The following is a 19,043-nucleotide window of genomic DNA, read 5'->3' as shown; positions in this document are numbered from 1 at the left end:
CTAACAGCTGCTCCTCATGTTGTTGTGTCATCAGACGTCCACAAGATGGCGCCGATAAGCCATCACATTTCCCTCTGATTTCTCAAAGTTGCAAATGACATCTGGACATATTAGGTATTGTATTAGGTATTCGACAAGGCTTTGTTACAAAAAATAACAATAAAACATTATTTAGCTCATAAAACAACAGAAACATCAAATTTAGGCAAAAAGAGAAATATTTATTTCATGATAGACCTCATTTTGGAAATACTCGACCGTTCAAAAAAATGTACACGATTAAGTAATTTTTTGTGGATGTACTGACAGGAGTTGAAATATCTATTACCACATGCAATGGGTTTTCTCCACTACACAAACAGCGACTAAGTAACCCCCCCCCCCCCCCCTTAGCTAACATGTACTCCCCTCAAAATGAACTCCTTCAAACCTAGATGGCAGGAGTTGTATTTGGGAGTAGTGGGCCTTTGGAATACACACTGTCACACATGGTCAGAAACTTCCAATACTCTTTCCTCTTCCACCACATCAGTCTTAGTTTGTCAGCCAACATCACTGTTTGAATCCTTCTGGTCAGAAGATTATTGTGGGTAGCCTACTTGGCAACTGATCTGGGATGGGACCAGGGAATATGGCAGCCATCTGTATCTCTATCTTCTAATTAAATGGATGTGGTCATTCAGTCAATGATCCAGTGTGGCTTTCTGCACTGTAGGCTACATGCAATCTGCTGCACTGTTTTCCCTTGGAGCTAGAAAATGTATGACTGCATACAATATGTCCATATTGTGACACCTTCATATTATGTTCAGGTAGATCATCATAGTATGATGTTGACTTTCTGATTCTGTGTAATTCATGGAGCTGCCATATTACTTCGCCAGTCACCAAAGCAACAAAAGTTGATTTAAATTGTAAACTTGCTAAAGTCCCAGTACCATGTGTCCATTTGTAAAATAAGGCAAGGTACAAACAAACTGATAATACAAATATCTAGGTTAAAGTTCATGCGGACATTAATAAAAAGAGGTTGCATTTGGCTTTAAAATAATTCAGGTTGGTCCAGTTTTCAGCAAGTAAATGTGGTCTTGTTCAAAATAAAACAAAATAAAAACAACTAAAACATTGCACACCAAGATAGATTTTCAGATTTTCAGATTTTCAGATGTTCAGATTTTCAGATTTTCAGATTTTCAGATTTTCAGTGCATTAAGGTGGTGTTGGACTGACTTTAAAGTTTCCCTTTTTGCATCCTGTTGATTGTGAGGAGATCCCATAGACGTAAAGTGCTGAGACTGATGTGAACCTTCTATCTGTACACCCATTCTACCTAACGTTACACCTCTCAGTGGGTCGCTGTGTTTTTTGGCTGCGACAGGAACAGTTCATTCCCCGACTCCAGTGCAATGTTTCTGAGGGCCACTGTCTATCTTCAGTCGGCAAGGGGGACGAATTAATGAACTTCCTCCCTTCTTGCACCAGTCACATAGAGTGTTGATGACTGGAGCAATCCCAAATGTTCCATCGCCCCCTTCTCTCTTCTTCTCCATCCATAGTCCACTCTGCAGTAGAGGATGGATGGGTAGAGCTCGACTGTAAGCTGCAGATAGTCCATGGACCATGACTGGCGAATCCTGTGAGCATTGACCACAATTCAAAGGCAAGGGCAAGTGTGAGTGTGTGTGTGTGCAAGGCCATTTCTCCTTCCATCTCTCCTGTAAGCCTTCAAGGCATCGCCATGACAACTAAGGCAAAATCTTCCAGCAAAAAGACACAAACCTGTGTCTTGTTCTTTTTCTTTTGGTCTGCTGTGTTGCTAATCTCAACAACACACAATAATTGTTAGGATCTCTGTTAAATAAATTATCTATACATTATATTAGCCCCTCCCATAGACCTGCAACAAAGGAGGAGTCTATCTATGTAATAAAACTATAGGTTCCCAGTATCTGTATGTACTGTATGTTGGGCCTCTCTACAATTTTTCACAGTCCATGTCAGCCTCTTCAGAACAACAAGAGGCAGACAGACTTCCTCACAGAGATCAAACAGGACAAGATCTTACAAAAAAACAACATAAGCAAAGCCGATGCATACAAGTAGGAAGAAAACCGGAGTAGAAACGTTGTTCACTGCAAAATCAGTATCCAGCAAAAAGTATTCCACATAGTGTTTCCCTGGAAACCAACAATTCCTCTCTGAGGACTGTGGAGCGAGGTGTGATGTGATTGGACTAGGGCCGTGGTGACATCAGAGCCTCACTGAACTCCTTCTTCGTCAACGTACGTTGAGGGAAACCAGCCAATCTGAAATGTCAACAAGAGATCAGAAACTTGGCAAAAATCTAATACTGTAGCCTACAGAAAAGCCTTCTAGATTTCAGTGAGGCAAATGCTAGATTAGACAACATTGTAGACTTCACTTTGCGGAAACCCTGTACATTAAGATTCTCTCATACCTGTGTAATTACACAGCAATTGCTATAGTAAGAACATTGTAATATCATGAATAACATCTCTTAAGCCCCTCCTATATTGGTTCTCTCTCACCCTGCCATTGGCCTCTCCTTTCCACCAGCCCTGGTCTCCTCCAATCTTGCTGTAGATCTTGACGATGTCCCCTTCTCTGAGTGACAGCTCTCTCATGTCCCGTGCTGCAAAGTTGTACCTGGCCACCGCTGTGCTGACCACCCTCGGCGTGAATACTGCAACAATGACATCAGAGCGAGTCCGTGGGATAACAGTGCAGAGAGACCAGACACATTGGTGGCCCACAAATAAAGATGGTAGGAGAGTGCACAACATTAACAGACAGTCGTGGAGATTAGGGTTGGAGGAGAGGATGGTGCATGAGTGATACGGAGGAGATGGATTCTACACCTTGATTCAATTTGACTTTCTAAAGAAACCAGTTCATTCAATGCTCTACTCAATGATGGCACAGTGATGACACATAAAGATAAAGTCTCACATCCTATACGCTCCAAACAATGTAATGTACAGTGATTGACACATGACAACAGAGATGAGAACTTATGACAGCAGCTATGAAAGAGTACAGGATGAAAAGGGATGTGAAAAGAGAGGAGAGGTGGCTTGCTAGAGGAAAGAGGGAAGAAGAACAAGAGCTGAAGAAAAGGGAGGAGAGAGTACCTGACCAGAAGGGGGCTGAGCTCTGAGAGGAGAAGTTGAGACCCTGAGGACTGAGGAAGGAGAAGTTGTAGGAAGCGCCAATGGCTGCTGAGACAGGCAGTGGAAGAGAGAACAAGAAAGAGAGAAAGAGAGAGAGAGAGAGAAAGGAAATTCATTAGAGAGCGTGCAATAGCTGGCCAGAGATCAAGGTGGCCAACACACCGGGCTTTGGACAGATAGCCCCCATAGGAAAAAAATTGCCTAAATCAAGAGGGAGAAAAACAATACTCCATTTTATACCCACAAAAAAAAACAACCTTGACAAATGTCCAAGACACCAGAGGCGCTGAATCCTGCTCCTGGCCAGCCAGCCCCTATCCTCTGCCCTGAAGCACACACCTTCCAACCCACACACACACACGACACGCTCCCATTCATCTCTCCATCCATTTCCACACACTGACCAGAAAAATGGAGGGAAAAAAATGTGTCGTTTGAGCCAGATGGACCTGGCTGGAGAGGGAGAAAGACTATGTGGGAGGCTGGCCAGAGCAGAGAGCAGAGCCAAATCATTTATTACACATCTAATGATGAAGAGTGTTCAACAGAGCCTACTCAGCTGGCCAGCCAGCCAGCTCAGGGCCTGAGACAGCTGCCAGGAGCCCCAGCCCAGCCTTCCCCCCTCACTCTCTCTTTGGCGGGTTGGTTAGGTCAGGGGAAGTGGTGACTCTGGGAGGGACCGTGCCCTGCAGGGTGACTGGCCTGGCTTGGTGTCTCCTGTTCTGGGAGGAGAGGGGCGGGAGGAGAAACAAACCAGCAGCCTGTCCCTATCAGTTAACTCTGTGCCCATAGCCCTGTACACTCTAAGAATGCATGCACTAACTCTGAATAGGGATGTCTGTATTGTCAGACAGTAGAGGAAGAGGGAGGCTCACCAGGGATGGGCTCACCTGGAGAGCGGGTGCTGGCCCGCGACGCCGGCCCCCGTTCTTTAGATTTATAGGGATATCGTAAAGTCGTGTCTAGCAGCTTGAAACTCTCCTTCAGCGAATGAGACTGATAGTACTCCACCAACTCCTGTCAGACAGAACACAAGAGAAAGGAGCAATAGAGTCATTCATTAATCATATAAGCATTAGAAGTAGTACGGGACAATATGTGACTGATTGATGAAAGCTATATTACCAGTAGACTCTCAAACTTCTTAGCCTCAGTGATGTGGATCCAGCTGTCTTTCTCAATGACTTTAATGTGCTTCACTTCATCATTGAACCTGTCGGAAACAAAAGTACTGCAGTGACTCGAGAGGAATCACAGGGAAGGGAACGGACAGAGTGGGCATGGTTTAACTCTAAAGGCATCCCAAACTGTATGACAACTTCCTGGCAATGTACAGTGGTGGCCAAAAGTTTTGAGAATGACACAAATATTCCTTTTCACAAAGTCTGCTGCCTCAGTTTGTATGATGGCAATTTGCATATACTCCAGAATGTTATGAAGAGTGATCAGATGAATTGCAATTAATTGGAAAGTCCCTCTTTGCCATGCAAATGAACTGAATCCCCCAAAAAAGATTTCCACTGCATTTCAGCCCTGCCACAAAAGGTAAAGCTGACATCATGTCAGTGATTCTCTCATTAACACAGGTGTGAGTGTTTACATTTACATTTTAGTAATTTAGCAGACGCTCTTATCCAGAGCGACTTACAGTAGTGAATGCATACATTTCATTTCACACATTTTTTCTGTGCTGGCCCCCCGTGGGAATCAAACCCACAACCCTGGCATTGCAAACACCATGCTCTACCAACTGAGCTACAGGGAAGTGTTGACGAGGACAAGGCTGGAGATCACTCTGTCATGCTGATTGAGTTCAAATAACAGACTGGAAGCTTCAAAAGGAGGGTGGTGCTTGGAATCATTGTGCTTCCTCTGTCAACCATGGAAACACGTGCCGTCATCATTGCTTTGCACAAAAAGGCAAGGATATTGCTGCCAGTAAGATTGCACCTAAATCAACCATTTATCGGATCATCAAGAACTTCAAGGAGAGCGGTTCAATTGTTCTTAGGAAGGCTTCAGGGTGCCCAAGAAAGTCCAACAAGCGCCAGGACCGTCTCCTAAAGTTGATTTCAGCTGCGGGATCGGGGCACCACCAGTACAGAGCTTGCTCAGGAATGGCAGCAGGCAGGTGTAACTGATTCTGCAAAAGGTACAGGGATTGGACTGCTGAGGACTGGGGTAAAGTCATTTTCTCTGATGAATCCCCTTTCCAATTGTTTGGGGCATCTGGAAAAAAGCTTGTCCGGAGAAGACAAGGTGAGCGCTACCATCAGTCCTGTGTCATGCCAACAGTAAAGCATCCCGAGACCATTCATGTGTGGGGTTACTTCTCAGCCAAGGGAATGGGCTCACTCACAATTTTGCCTAAGAACACAGCCATGAATAAAGAATGGTACCAACACATCCTCCGAGAGCAACTTCTCCCAACCATCCAGGAACAGTTTGGTGACGAACAATGCCTTTTCCAGCATGATGGAGCACCTTGCCATAAGGCAAAAGAGATAACTAAGTGGCTCGGGGAACAAAACATTGATATTTTGGGTCCATGGCCAGGAAACTCCCCAGACCTTAATCCCATTGAGAATTTGTGGTTAATCCTCAAGAGGCGGGTGGACAAACAAAACCCCACAAATTCTGACAAACCCGAAGCATTGATTATGCAAGAATGGGCTGCCATCAGTCAGGATGTGGCCCAGAAGTTAATTGACAGCATGCCAGGGTGGATTGCAGAGGTCTTGAAAAAGAAGGGTCAATACTGCAAATATTGACTCTTTGCATCAACTTCATGTAACTGTCAATAAAAGCCTTTGACACTTATGAAATGCTTGTAATTATACTTCAGTATTCCATAGTAACATCTGACAAAAATATCTAAAGACACTGAAGCAGTAAACTTTGTGAAAATTTATATTTGTGTCATTCTCAAAACTTTTGGCCACGACTGTACACTACAAAGATTGAGTCATTCAATAAAGTGACTTGCACTATAAAGTACGCAAAGGAATGGAGGTTTGGTAGTGTTAGAGATACAGAGAAGTCTCCTGTTATTTACCTTTCCTAGGGCAAATGGTAAACAACACTCACTTGATGCTGATGGCGAACCTCTCTGCCTCAGCAGTCCTCTCTCTGATCAGGTATGTCCCACTGCTGTGGGACTTCAACAGGTTGTCAGCCTGTGTCCGCTCCATGTTGCCAGCAAACCTGACGGGACATTGAGAGGGAACGCAGGTCCTTGAAGGACTACAGATACACATAGTAATACACCGTCCTAACATATTAATACACCGTCCTAACATATTAATACACCGTGCTAGCAAAGTAATACACCGTGCTAGCATAGTAATACATCGTCCTAACATAGTAATACACCGTCCTAGCATAGTAATACACCGTCCTAGCATAGTAATACACCGTCCTAGCATAGTAATACACCGTCCTAGCATAGTAATACACCGTCCTAACATAGTAATACACCGTCCTAGCATAGTAATACACCGTCCTAACATAGTAATACACCGTCCTAACATAGTAATACACCATCCTAGCATAGTAATACACCGTCCTAACATAGTAATACCCCATCCTAACATAGTAATACACCGTCCTAGCATAGTAATACCCCGTCCTAACATAGTAATGCCCCGTCTTAACATATTAATGCCCTGTCTTAACATAGTAATGCACTGTCCTAACATAATACAATTTATTTACTACAGAGAAATGAGAAGATAGTACTTTCAAACTACACTGAATCATCATTTCAAAATGAGGACATCCCAACTTTTGAAACATGTATAATGTATCCAAGGTGAAGGGTCGTACCAGGGGTATCCATAGTAGTCGGTTTCCCTTGAGGGCTGCCGGCTGGGGAAGGACTGGAACAAAGGCTGTGGTGACAACAACAAAATCAGCATTAGAGAGTTTATAAATAGAGTAGAATCATTAGTGAGTGAATTAATGTGTATGTTTGAGGGGTATTTTACCTTGGGGTCCAAACAAGGCTTTACACAGTTGTTAGGAAAGAAACCAGTCTTCTGGGTTTGGATAAGCTTTCCCTGGGAGAGAGAGACACTAGGTGTTGATATACAACAACTCTGCTGCTATGGATGGATATAGGAGAATGATATGAACGTTCCTCAGAATGTGTATGTTAGGTGATAACCTATAGTCACTATTTATAGGGGGGAGGGAGTGATTTTACCTCCCACCAGGTGGTGTCAGGTTCCCCCTTCAGCAGCTCGATGAAGTCCCCTGTCTGAAAGGAGAGTGGAGTCTTCCCTGGAGGAACAGGCGTCCCATGATAGTTCCTTACTGCCACCATCTTAGGGCCTGAAGCCAGGATAAAATGCATACTGTAAGATAAACTGAACACTCTTCCAATGGGCAATGAAGACTATACAGAATTCTCCATATACATCTCAACACTTCCATCGCTTGTATTAGTCTACTCAATCAGCGCTTGCATTGTAGTCTTCCACTAGATGGAAGCAGAGAGCTGTAGCTCTAATCCACCTTCCAAACAACTTCAAGTTAGTTTGACAGCTTGAGAGCAATCTTTATCGAAGTCTGCTGTACATTGTTTTGATTTCTGACTGAGTAACATTACACTGTGCTATGTGAATTCCTGTATACACAGCATTCCTACCTGATGACGATAGTCCAGAGTCCTGAAAGAGGAAGGATCAACACATAACAGGGTCAAGATAAGGGAGCTCCACACTGGAATTATAGTGTTCTGATGCTACACAACCAAATAGATGTATCAATAATTTATCAATAAAACAGCAATATGAGAACTTCTTCATGAAACAATAGATGGCATTCTTCAAAAGGTGATGAAGCTGAATGTCTAAGAAGCGGGGGGGTGAAACACTCACCGTGTCGAGTGGATCTGAAAAAATGAGATAGAAAGAGAAAGGAAGAGAAAGAGCAGTCGGTCAACAAAATGTTACAACTCATTATTTATTCATGTCCCATTGGACAGTCTGTATCTAGGGAGACTTGTCAGTAACATTTCACATGAAGTTGCTCCTACACCTGTGAAGTCCCACTGTAATGTATAGTACTGGAGTTGAGCGTAAAGTAAACCTACTGATTTTGCAGATGGTGATGCACTCTAGACACTCTTTATGTGCTCCAGTCCCACAGCGGGAACAGTAGTACCCCTGGTAGAAGATCCCCCTGGAGACACAGACAGTGGTGGGGGGGTCAGGGGTGAGGAAATGACAGACACTGACAAGCCAATTCTGCACAGGATCATTCCTGACCAGCTTGGACATGTCTTTATCTAAACACCACTCTAAATAGAACATACTGTACAACATGCACCATATGGGATGCTGTGCATTTGGAAAGTATTCAGACCCCTTGACTTTTCCAACATTTTGTTATGTTACAGCCTTATTCTAAAATGGATTAAATTGTTTTTCCCCCTCTTCAATCTACACACAATACCCCATATAGATAAAGCAAAAACAGGTTTTTATACATTTTTGCTAATTTATACAAAAAACTGAAATATCACATTTCAAATCAAATTGTATTAGTCACATGCGCCGAATACAACAGGTGTAGACCTTACAGTGAAATGCTTACTTATGAGCCCCTAACCAAAAATGCAGTTAAAAAAAATATGGATAAGAATAAGAAATAAAAGTAACAAGTAATTAAAGAGCAGCAGTAAAATAACAATAGCGAGACTATATACCGGTCCAGAGTCAATGTGCGAGGGCACCGGTTAGTTGAGGTAATACGTACAGGTAGAGTTATTAAAGTGACTATGCATAGATGATAACAACAGAGAGTGGCAGCAGTGTAAAAGAGGGGGAAGCAAATAGTCTGGGTAGCCATTTAATTAGATGTTCAGGAGTCTTATGGCTTGGGGGTAGAAGCTGTTTAGAAGCCTCTTGGACCTAGACTTGGTGCTCTGGTACTGCTTGCCGTGCGGTAGCAGAGAGAACAGTCTATGACTTGGGTGGCTGGAGTCTTTGAGAATCTTTTGGGCCTTCCTCTGACACCGCTTAGTATAGAGGTACTGGATGACAGGAAGCTTGGCCCCAGTGATGTACTGGGCCGTTCGCACTACCCTCTGCAATGCCTTGCGGTAGGAGGCTGAGCAGTTGCCATGCCAGGCAATGATGCAACCAGTCAGGATGCTCTCGATGGTGCAGCTGTAGAACCTTTTGAGGATCTGAGGACTCATGACAAATCGTTTTAGACTCCTGAGGGGGAATAGGTCTTGTCGTGCCCTTTTCACAACTGTCTTGGTGTGCTTGGACCATGTTAGTTTGTTGGTGGTGTGAACACCAAGGAACTTGAAGCTCTCAACCTGCTCCACTGCAGCCCCGTCGATGAGAATGGGGGCGTGCTCGGTCCTCTTTTTCCTGTAGTCCACAATCATCTACTTTGTCTTGATCACGTTGAGGGAGAGGTTGTTGTCCTGGCACCACATGGCCAGGTCTCTGACCTCCTCCATATAGGCTTAAAACTCTCTAGGTAGATAGTGTGGTCTACAGATGCTCTACCTCAGGCGAGCAATAGCTCGAGACTTCCTTAGATATTGTGCACCAGCTGTTATTAACAAAAATACATAGTCCGCCGCCCCTTGTCTTACCAGACGCCGCTCTTCTATCCTGCCGGTACAGCGTATAACCAGCCAGCTGTATGTTGATAGTGTCGTCGTTCAGCCACGACTCCATGAAGCATAAGATATTACCATTTTGAATGTCCGGTTGGTAGTTTAATCTTCCGTGTAGGTCATCGATTTTATTCTCCAAAGAATGTACGTTTGCAAAACTAATTCTCAGAAGGCAGCCCGCCCTCTGGCCCCTTTTTCTCCACCTCCTCTTCACGGGGATCTGGGCCTTTTCCCGAGAAAGCAGTATATCATTCGCGTCGGGCTCATTAGACTCGTTAAAGGAAAAAAAGGATCCTGCCAGTCCGTGGTGAGTAATCGCAGTCCTGATGTCCAGAAGTTATTTTCGGTCATAAGAGACGTTAGCGGGAGGGCCTCCCGGGTGGTGCAGTGGTCTAAGGCACTGCATCGTGCCACCAGAGACTCTGGGTTCGAGCCCAGGCTCTGTCGCTGCCGGCCGCGACCGGGAGGCCCACGGGCGGAGCACAATTGGCCTGGCGTCGTCCGGGTTAGGGAGGGTTTGGCCGGCAGGGATATCCTTGTCTCATCGCGCACTAGCGACTCCTGTGGCGAGCTGGGCGCAGTGCACACTGAACAGGTCGCTAGGTGTATGGTGTTTCCCCCAACACATTGCGGCTGCTGGCTTCTGGGTTGGATGCACGCTTGGCTTGACTTGGCCGGGTTGTGTTTCGGAGGATGCATGGCTCTCGACCTTCACCTCTCCCAAGTCTGTGCGGGAGTTGTAGTGATGAGACAAGACAGTAACTACTAACAATTGGATACCATGAAAAATTGGGGAGAATAATAATAATAATAAAAAAAGACGGTAGCGGCAACATTATGTACAAAATAAGTAAAAACATAAGTTGCAAACAAAAAAAACTATCAGTTGGGGACACGTAAAATGTCAGCCTTCTTCTCTGCGCCATTGTTACAGAGGAACATTTACAAGTATTCAGACACTTTACTCAGCACTTTGTTGAAGCACCTTTGGCAGCGATTACAGCCTCGAGTCTTCTTGGGTATGACACAACAAATTTGTCACACCTGTATTTGGGGAGTTTCTCCCATTGTTCTCTGCAGATCCTCTCAAGCTCTGTCAGGTTGGATGGGGAGCGTAGCTGCATAGCTATTTTCAGGTCTCTCCAGAGATGTTTGATCGGGTTCAAGTCCTGGCTCTGGCTGGGCCACTCAAGGACATTCAGAGACTTGTCCCGAAGCCACTCCTGCGTTGTTGTCTTGGCTGTGTACTTAGGGTTGTTGTCCTGTTGGAAGGTAAACCTTCACCCCATTCTGAAGTCCTGAGTGCTCTGGAGCAGGTTTTCATCAAGGATCTCTCTGTACTTTGCTCCGTTCATATTTCCCTCGATCCTGACGAGTCTCCCAGTCCCTGCCGCTGAAAAACATCTCCACAGCATGGTGCTGCCATCACCTTGTTTCTGATGGTCTGAGAGTCTTTAGATGCCTTTTGGCAAACTCCAAGCAGGCTGTCATGTGCCCTTTACTGCTTCTGTTTGGCCACTCTACTATAAAGGCCTGATTGGTGGAGTGCTGCAGAGATGGTTGTCCTTCTGGAAGGTTCTCCCATCTCCACAGAGAAACTGCTCTGACATGTAGTGTCAAATGTTGGACCTTATATAGAAAGGTGTGTGCCTTTCCAAATCCTGTCCAATCAATTGAATTTACCACAGGTGGACTCCAGTCAATTTGTAGAAACATCTGAAGGATGGTCAATGAAAACAGGATGCACCTGAGCTCAATATCGAGTCTCATAGAAAAGGGGCTGAATATTATGTAAATGAGCTATTTCTGGGGGGAGGGGGGGGTTTAAACAATTTGCAAACATTTCTAAAAACCTGTTTTTGCTTTGACATTATGGGTTATTGTGTGTAGATTGATGAAAAATAATAATAATGTAATCCATTTTAGAATAAGGCTGTAACGTAACAAAATGTGGAAAAAGTCAAGGGTTCTGAATACTTTCCGAATGCACTGTACACTACTGTTCCAAAAGCTTCAGGTTTGATTCCTGGGTGGCCAAACACGGTCTATTTGTGTTAACTGACTGTCGCTGTGAATAAAAGCCCCCGCTAAATAGCCATAAATTCAATGTACTACATCCAACATAAGCGTTCCACTCTTTTTTTCAGGCCACACAATCAAGTGGAGTACGTTTACGTTATGTAAAATACGGCACGTGTATGCTCTGCAGTGTATACGCTGTCATGTCCAATAGCCAGCACCATACATCAGACTAAAACACTGGGGCTACTGATGAAATTAGCAGTTAGCAGCTAGAGGTAGCAGCACACTGGTCCCTTCCACAGCACGGGGTGGGAATGTAGGTCAGCGTCGCTACTATGTCGTTTTTGGGTCAATACATTGCATGGAGTGTAGAGTGTAGACAGCCACTGTAGTAGAAGTCAGAAGAGTGCACAGCGTAGTGCTGGAGCTGCACTCACATTGTCAACTTAGATGCAGGCCTACTGCAATGGTTGGCTTTTAGAGTGTTTCCGTGGGTGTTCTAGCGGTCAGTCAAATCAAAAAGACTCAAAGGCTGAGTGATTTGTCATTAAGTGAGTTTAGACAGGCTGGCAAGCTCAACAGACTGAATATGAAAGTAAGTGTGTAGTGTCAGTAAGTACCACTAACAAACATCCCTTTAGAAAACAGTGCTGTTATCCGTCAACTAAGTGCATGATAAGGCCCGGTACATGGGAGGAGCCGTGCGGCTGGTGCCAAGTCTCACCTCAGCAGCATCTTGCAAGCTCGGCAGTTGGTGTTCTTCTCAAACGTGTGCATCTGGAAGTTGTGCTGATTGGCCGTGGCTTTCTCCGGCTTGATATTTGACCTTTGGGATTGGAGGAAACATACATGATACATAGTGAGTTTGAATGAAATGGATCTGATTAGTGTGAAAGATCCATTCGGCTGCATGCTGCTTCTATAGGCCTACTACTGTACCCACATGGCCATCTCAAACTGCTCCATCCATTTCCTCTTGGTGTCCTCTGTTTTACAGAAGAACTGAAAGCCCTGCTTGCCTTGCAGGTGGATCAGGTAGAAGCCATAGGACCACTGCAGAGAGAGAGAGAGAAAATGAAGAAAGGATGGCACAGAGAAAGAAATATGGAGGTAGATGGAGAGAGTGGTGGGGGAGACGAGGAGGATTGTAACAAATTCCCCCCAAAAAATCATGTATACTAACAAAATGCACTTTCTATAGCCTACACATTCCCTTTGGAGCTAACTAAGAGACAGTGTTCACTCATGGCAATGCATCTGACAAAAAGTTAAGAGAATCACATAGCCAGAGGGTGCACATGAAATCATAGCATGACACCCAACACAACACACACACACACAGTGGCTGCTATGAGAAGATGAGTTAAGGGTTGCTTCAGCTTACCATTTTTCCACTGGACTGGTATGCATGCAAAGAGAAACACACCAGAGAAGACCCAGTTACACATGCACACGACCACACATGCAGATTCAAAAGAATGGTTAGATTGGTGGAAAATGCACACGGCCTGTATTGTAAATGACCTTCATTGCATTTACATGTTCTTCAGAGCATAGGCCGGCACAACGCATTCCGATCTGACACTTCAATGCATTACACATGAGCTTGCTTATCTGAAGTGAACGTCACCGCAGCTCTACCTCAAGGACACCATTTGTAATGATTGCTAAGACATTGCAAAACCTGGGCTGAGGGTGTCTCTTCAGCAGGGTGTTAGCAGAAATCGCAGCTCAAGGCTGCTGCCTACCTTCTTCACGTCCCTGTTGTTCATGGGGTCGTCAGACATTTTGTATGACTGCAGCTCAATGATCTCTTTCAGTTCATAGCTGTAGCCTTTCCGCTTGCACACAATGACCACTTTATCAAACAGGAATATGTACCTTGGAAAAGGAACCGTAGAACAGCAGTTAAGAGTTCTGAACACATGTGTTGTCCATAAGAAAGGCTGTTAATCACATGGCACACATTCAGTAAGTCTGAATTTGATAGTGAAGCTTGGTCTACTCACCGGTCCTGTTTTGTTCGGTTGACTATGGAGGACACCTTGAGCTCTCCATCTATCTTTGGTCTGCCATACTCCTCCAGTTTGACCTGCTGCTCGGGTCACATATACACACGCCTGGATTAAAGCGGGAATCTGCAGTTCAAACTATTACAAAGCGGGCACCCTGCCACTGATTTGGTAAACAGCTGATGGATGGGGCTCGAAAAATGCAACCACTCTCAAATTCATAGACAAAGCTATAGATATATGGAATGACAATCCACGATATCAAAATGATAGTTTTAACTATGTTTTGAGGATATACAGTGTTTATTTACATATACCTTGTTTACAGACAAAGGATAAAGGATATTTTGGTTCTGATGGGGTATGACTAATGCTCATGAAACATTGAGGAGTTTCATTCTTGAAGGATCATTGGATAGATATCATTCATTTAGGTGTCTAAAAACGGATGTAGCGATGCTGTTTTTTTCAGTGATGAATATGTGGTGGTACTAACTAACTAAGAGCAGCACATTGTTGTCTACTTTATTATTCATCTAACCTAGTGGAATCTCAATGAATACATTTTGCCATCGACCGAGGTACTGAACTGATTTATGATATATTAAACATCAAGATGTCAAAATGGGAAATGTGAGTCATCATTTTATTCTGCTACCATAACATTATGACATTCGTGACTCTTTCACCAGTGGCTGTACGGCCCCCTTCAGGGTGTGTTGGCTACACCAATGATTTCATGTCAGTGATACAATGAGCATACATACAGGACAGACAGACTGACAAGACAGGCAGTACATCTAAAATAGCAGCCTGTGGCTGTCTCTGAGGCTTCATCTAAAGCACATATCAAGGCCAATAAAAGCCATCTGCTGTTAGACTAAACACTGCCTTGTACGGCACATTTTAGTTTGGGATTCGTTGAGACTTAAAAAGATCCTCTGCTCACACTGGAAGAATAAATGATTTATGAGAGACATGATAATTGCAGATGAGTGCGAATAGTGGAAGCGAGGGATGAGCAAGCAGAGAGAGGAGAGATTGAGAAAGAGAAAGAGAGATAGACAGAGAGAGAGAGAGAGAGGCAATGCAGTGCTTGAGGCGTCACTACAGATACAGGTTCGATCCCGGGCTGTGTCGCAGCCAGCCGCTACCGAGAGACCCATGAGACGGCCCAGTGTCGTCCGGGTTAGGGGAAGGTTTGGTCGGCCAAGATGTCCTTGTCCCATCGCGCTCTAGCGACTCCTGTGGCAGGACGGGCGAATGCACACTGACAGGGTCGCCAGTTATTCAGTGTTTCCTCCGACACATTGGTGCGGAAGTGTGTCAAGAAGCAGTGCGGCTTGGCGGGGTCGTGTTTCGGGGGACGCATGGCTCTTGACCTTCGTCTCTCCCGAGTCCGTACGGGAGTTGTAGCGATGGGACAAGACTGTAACTATGAATTGGATATCATGAAATTGGCGAGAAGGAGTGTGTCGGGGCCAGGGGGGATGGGCAATCACTCTATGTTGCTCAATAAATATTTGACAGTAACAACATATTTGACAATCTCAATAAAGTGTCAAAGACTTCAGCCACCCAAGTCATAGACTGTTCTCTCTGATTCCGCACGGAAAGCGGCAACGATGCACCAAGTCTGGAACCAACAGGATCCTGAACAGCTTCCACCCCCAAGCCATAAGACTGCTAAATAGTTAGTTAAATAGTTAACAATTGCTACCTGGACTATCTGCATTTACCCTTTTTGCACTAACTGTTTTGACTCATCACATACGCTACTGCTGCTACCGTTTATTATCTATCACTTTATTCCTAGTTATATGTACGTATCTACCCAAATTGCCTCGTACCCCTGCACATCGACTCGGTACTGGTACCCCGCGTATATTGCCAAGTTATCCTTACTCATTGTGTATTTATTGTTACTTTTCTATTATTTCTCTATTTTTGTTCTCTCTAAATTGTTGGGAAAGGCCTGTAAACAAGCATTTCATTGTTTATGAACCACGTGACAAATAAAATTTGATTAAAATATGATTTGATTTAAATCGCCAACATGACAGCGTACAAAGGGTCAACAGTACTTATTGATTGAAACATCAGTGCTGATTGTAGAAAATTGCTGTCGTTTACAACAATCAAGTTACTTACAAGGTTCTCGATGGAGTTCTGGAATTCACTAATCTTCTTCAAGGTCTCGTTGTCTCTCTTCACTTCATTGATGTACATAGCCAAGTCCTTCAGAGACACATTGTTTTTACACCTGAATAACATCTATTATATCCTGGCAGCTGAATTAAAGCTATAATATAATGCATAGCTATGCACACAAGCAGCCCTTTTGAATGAATAGAAAAATGTCACAATGGTTGATGATCATACCTGGAATAACCTAAAGAAAGCACGCACGCACGCACGCACGCACGCACACGCACACGCACACGCACACACACACACACACACACACACACACACACACACCTAAGACTAAGCCTAAGCCTAAAACGATACCTAACCCTAACTCCTAATCCTAAACCTAACCGTAACCCCTAATCTTACTTGTAATCCTAAACCTAATCCTTAAGATTAAAATAGCATTTTTCCTCATGGGGACCCACTTGTCCGAATTTTCCTTGTTTTACTATCCTTGTGAGGACTTCTGGTACCCACAAGGATAGTTAAACAAAAACACACACAGACACCCCGACACACACACACACACACACACACACACACACACACACACACACACACACACACACACACACACACACACACACCGAAACACACACACACCACAGGAGGTTGGTGGCACCTTAATTGGGGAGAAGTGGCTTGTGGTCATGACTGGAGCAGAATTAGTGGAATGGTATCAAATATATCAAACACTTGGTTTGCAGGTGTTTGATGCTATTCCATTTTCTCTGTTCCGGACATTATTATGAGCCATCCTCCCCTCAGCAGCCTCCTGTGACACACACCTGCATGGCCTCCAACGCCTCCTTCAGCTGCTGTCTGTCAGGTTGGTCAGTTGAATGACTCACCAGCTCCTGTAAGGGGAAGTTACATTCCATCAGTGAAGAACACAACACACACATTAACAATACACTACCACACACTCACAATATCACACTCTACACACACACTCACAATACACTATCACACACACTCACAATACACTACCACACTCACAATATCACACTCTACACACACACTCACAATACACTATCACACACACTCACAATACAATATCACACTCTACACATACACTCACAATACACTATCACACTATCACACACACTCACAATACACTACCACACACTCACAATACAATATCACACTCTACACACACACTTACAATACACTATCACACACACTCACAATACACTACCACACACTCACAATACAATATCACACTCTACACACACACTCACAATACACTATCACACACACTACACACACACTCACAATATCACACTCTACACACACACACACAATACACTACCACACACTCACAATATCACACTCTACACACACACTCACAATACACTATCACACACATTCACAATACACTACCACACACTCACAATATCACACTCACAATACACTATCACACACATTCACAATACACTACCACACACTCACAATACACACACACACTCATAATACACTATCACACACACACTACACACACACTCACAATACACTGCCACACGCTCACAATACAATATCACACTCTACACACACACACACTCACAATACACTATCACACACACTACAGACACACTCACAATACACTACCACACACTCACAATACACTACCACACACTCACAATACCATATCACACTCTACACACACACTCACAATACTCTACACACACACTACGCACACACTCACAATACACTACCGCACACTCTACACACACACTCACAACACTACCACACACACACATACTCACAATACACTACCACACACTCTACTCACACACACACTCCACACACACACTCACAATACACTACCACACACCCTTACAATACACTACCACACACTCTACACACACACTCACAATACACTACCACACACACATTTACAATACACTACTACACACTACACACACACTTACAATACACTACCACACACTCTACACACACACTCACAATACACTACCACACACTCTACACACACACTCACAATACACTACCACACACTCTACACACACACTCACAGTACACTACCACACACTCTACACACACAGTCACAATACACTACCACACACTCTACACACACACACTCACAATACACTACCACACACTCTACACACACATTCACATAACTCAGTATGACAACACCACACCAGGGAGGGAAACAGAAAACCTCCCAGTTACACTCATATAACTCATATGAACCCTCACTAAACTTCATCACCACAAAATATGTTTTTCTGTGTAAAAACAGTGAATACTTCATGAGAAAATCTGTGCGTCTTCTAAAAATATGGACGCTACAGCAAACAATGAGGGTTATTTAGAGCCAGTCCACATATATTCTCCCTGCCTCTCAGAGGTACTGTACTAGTGGAACATCTGTGCATATAATGCAGGGGGTCCCAACTCCGGTCCTCCAGTACCCCCAACAGCACACCATTTTGTTGTAGCCCTGGACAAACACACCTGATTCAGCTCATTGAGGGCTTGATGATTAGTTGACAAGTTGAATCAGGTGTGCTTGTCCAGGGTTACAATACAATGTGTAATATTGGGGGTACTGGAGGACCGGAGTTGGGAAATGCTAATATAGAGCATGTGATGTTATAACTGACACTTTCAGGTGGACTTTATGCATGCTTCAGCAGTTTTCTAGAGAAAGGGTAAGTGTGGGAAGATAATATGGGAGTGAGTTATACAGTACATGGTATGTGTGTGTTGGCAAGTTTAGGCCTGCTGGCCATGTCATTGAAGACAGAATGATTTGCTACAGTATAAGCTGTGTACTGTGTAATTCTGACAAAGACCAGATATGGCTTAATCACAGTAAAGATGTGCCCTAAGGCTTACACACACACACACACACACACACACACACACACACACACACACACACACACACACACACACACACACACACACACACACACACACACACACACACACACACACACACACACACAGCCTGTCAGT

General features: G+C 44.1%; 1 protein-coding gene across 9 annotated transcripts in view; it reads right to left on the bottom strand.

Moving 5' to 3' along the window:
• Window positions 1-200: 200 nt before the first annotated feature.
• LOC106563223 (guanine nucleotide exchange factor VAV2) overlaps window positions 201-19,043 on the bottom strand; it is a 242,976-nt gene continuing 224,133 nt past the window's right edge. For 2 of the 9 annotated variants that reach the window (XM_014128593.3, XM_082958193.1), the window contains 19 exons: window positions 16,847-16,915; window positions 16,017-16,103; window positions 13,863-13,948; window positions 13,602-13,734; window positions 13,238-13,252; window positions 12,797-12,906; window positions 12,578-12,679; window positions 8,287-8,375; window positions 8,072-8,085; window positions 7,840-7,861; window positions 7,396-7,523; window positions 7,178-7,249; window positions 7,017-7,081; window positions 6,279-6,395; window positions 4,317-4,404; window positions 4,082-4,208; window positions 3,153-3,239; window positions 2,550-2,704; window positions 201-2,306 (listed from right to left, as the gene is read on the bottom strand). In XM_014128593.3, the coding sequence (XP_013984068.1) occupies window positions 2,259-2,306; window positions 2,550-2,704; window positions 3,153-3,239; window positions 4,082-4,208; window positions 4,317-4,404; window positions 6,279-6,395; window positions 7,017-7,081; window positions 7,178-7,249; window positions 7,396-7,523; window positions 7,840-7,861; window positions 8,072-8,085; window positions 8,287-8,375; window positions 12,578-12,679; window positions 12,797-12,906; window positions 13,238-13,252; window positions 13,602-13,734; window positions 13,863-13,948; window positions 16,017-16,103; window positions 16,847-16,915 (1,614 nt within the window). In that variant the 3' untranslated portion in view covers window positions 201-2,258. Of the gene's footprint in view, window positions 2,307-2,549; window positions 2,705-3,152; window positions 3,240-4,066; window positions 4,209-4,316; window positions 4,405-6,278; window positions 6,396-7,016; window positions 7,082-7,177; window positions 7,250-7,395; window positions 7,524-7,839; window positions 7,862-8,071; window positions 8,086-8,286; window positions 8,376-12,577; window positions 12,680-12,796; window positions 12,907-13,237; window positions 13,253-13,601; window positions 13,735-13,862; window positions 13,949-16,016; window positions 16,104-16,846; window positions 16,916-19,043 lie in introns of all 9 variants that reach the window. The other 7 variants (XM_082958194.1, XM_082958195.1, XM_014128595.3 and 4 more) reach the window with 6 other exon arrangements.

The sequence above is a fragment of the Salmo salar genome, chromosome 11 (assembly GCF_965601325.2).
Source record: "Salmo salar chromosome 11, fSalSal1, whole genome shotgun sequence".
NCBI classification, from domain to species: domain Eukaryota; kingdom Metazoa; phylum Chordata; class Actinopteri; order Salmoniformes; family Salmonidae; genus Salmo; species Salmo salar.
The sequence above is the reverse complement of the archived record's forward strand: the minus strand, read 5'-3'. Positions and strand labels throughout refer to the sequence as shown.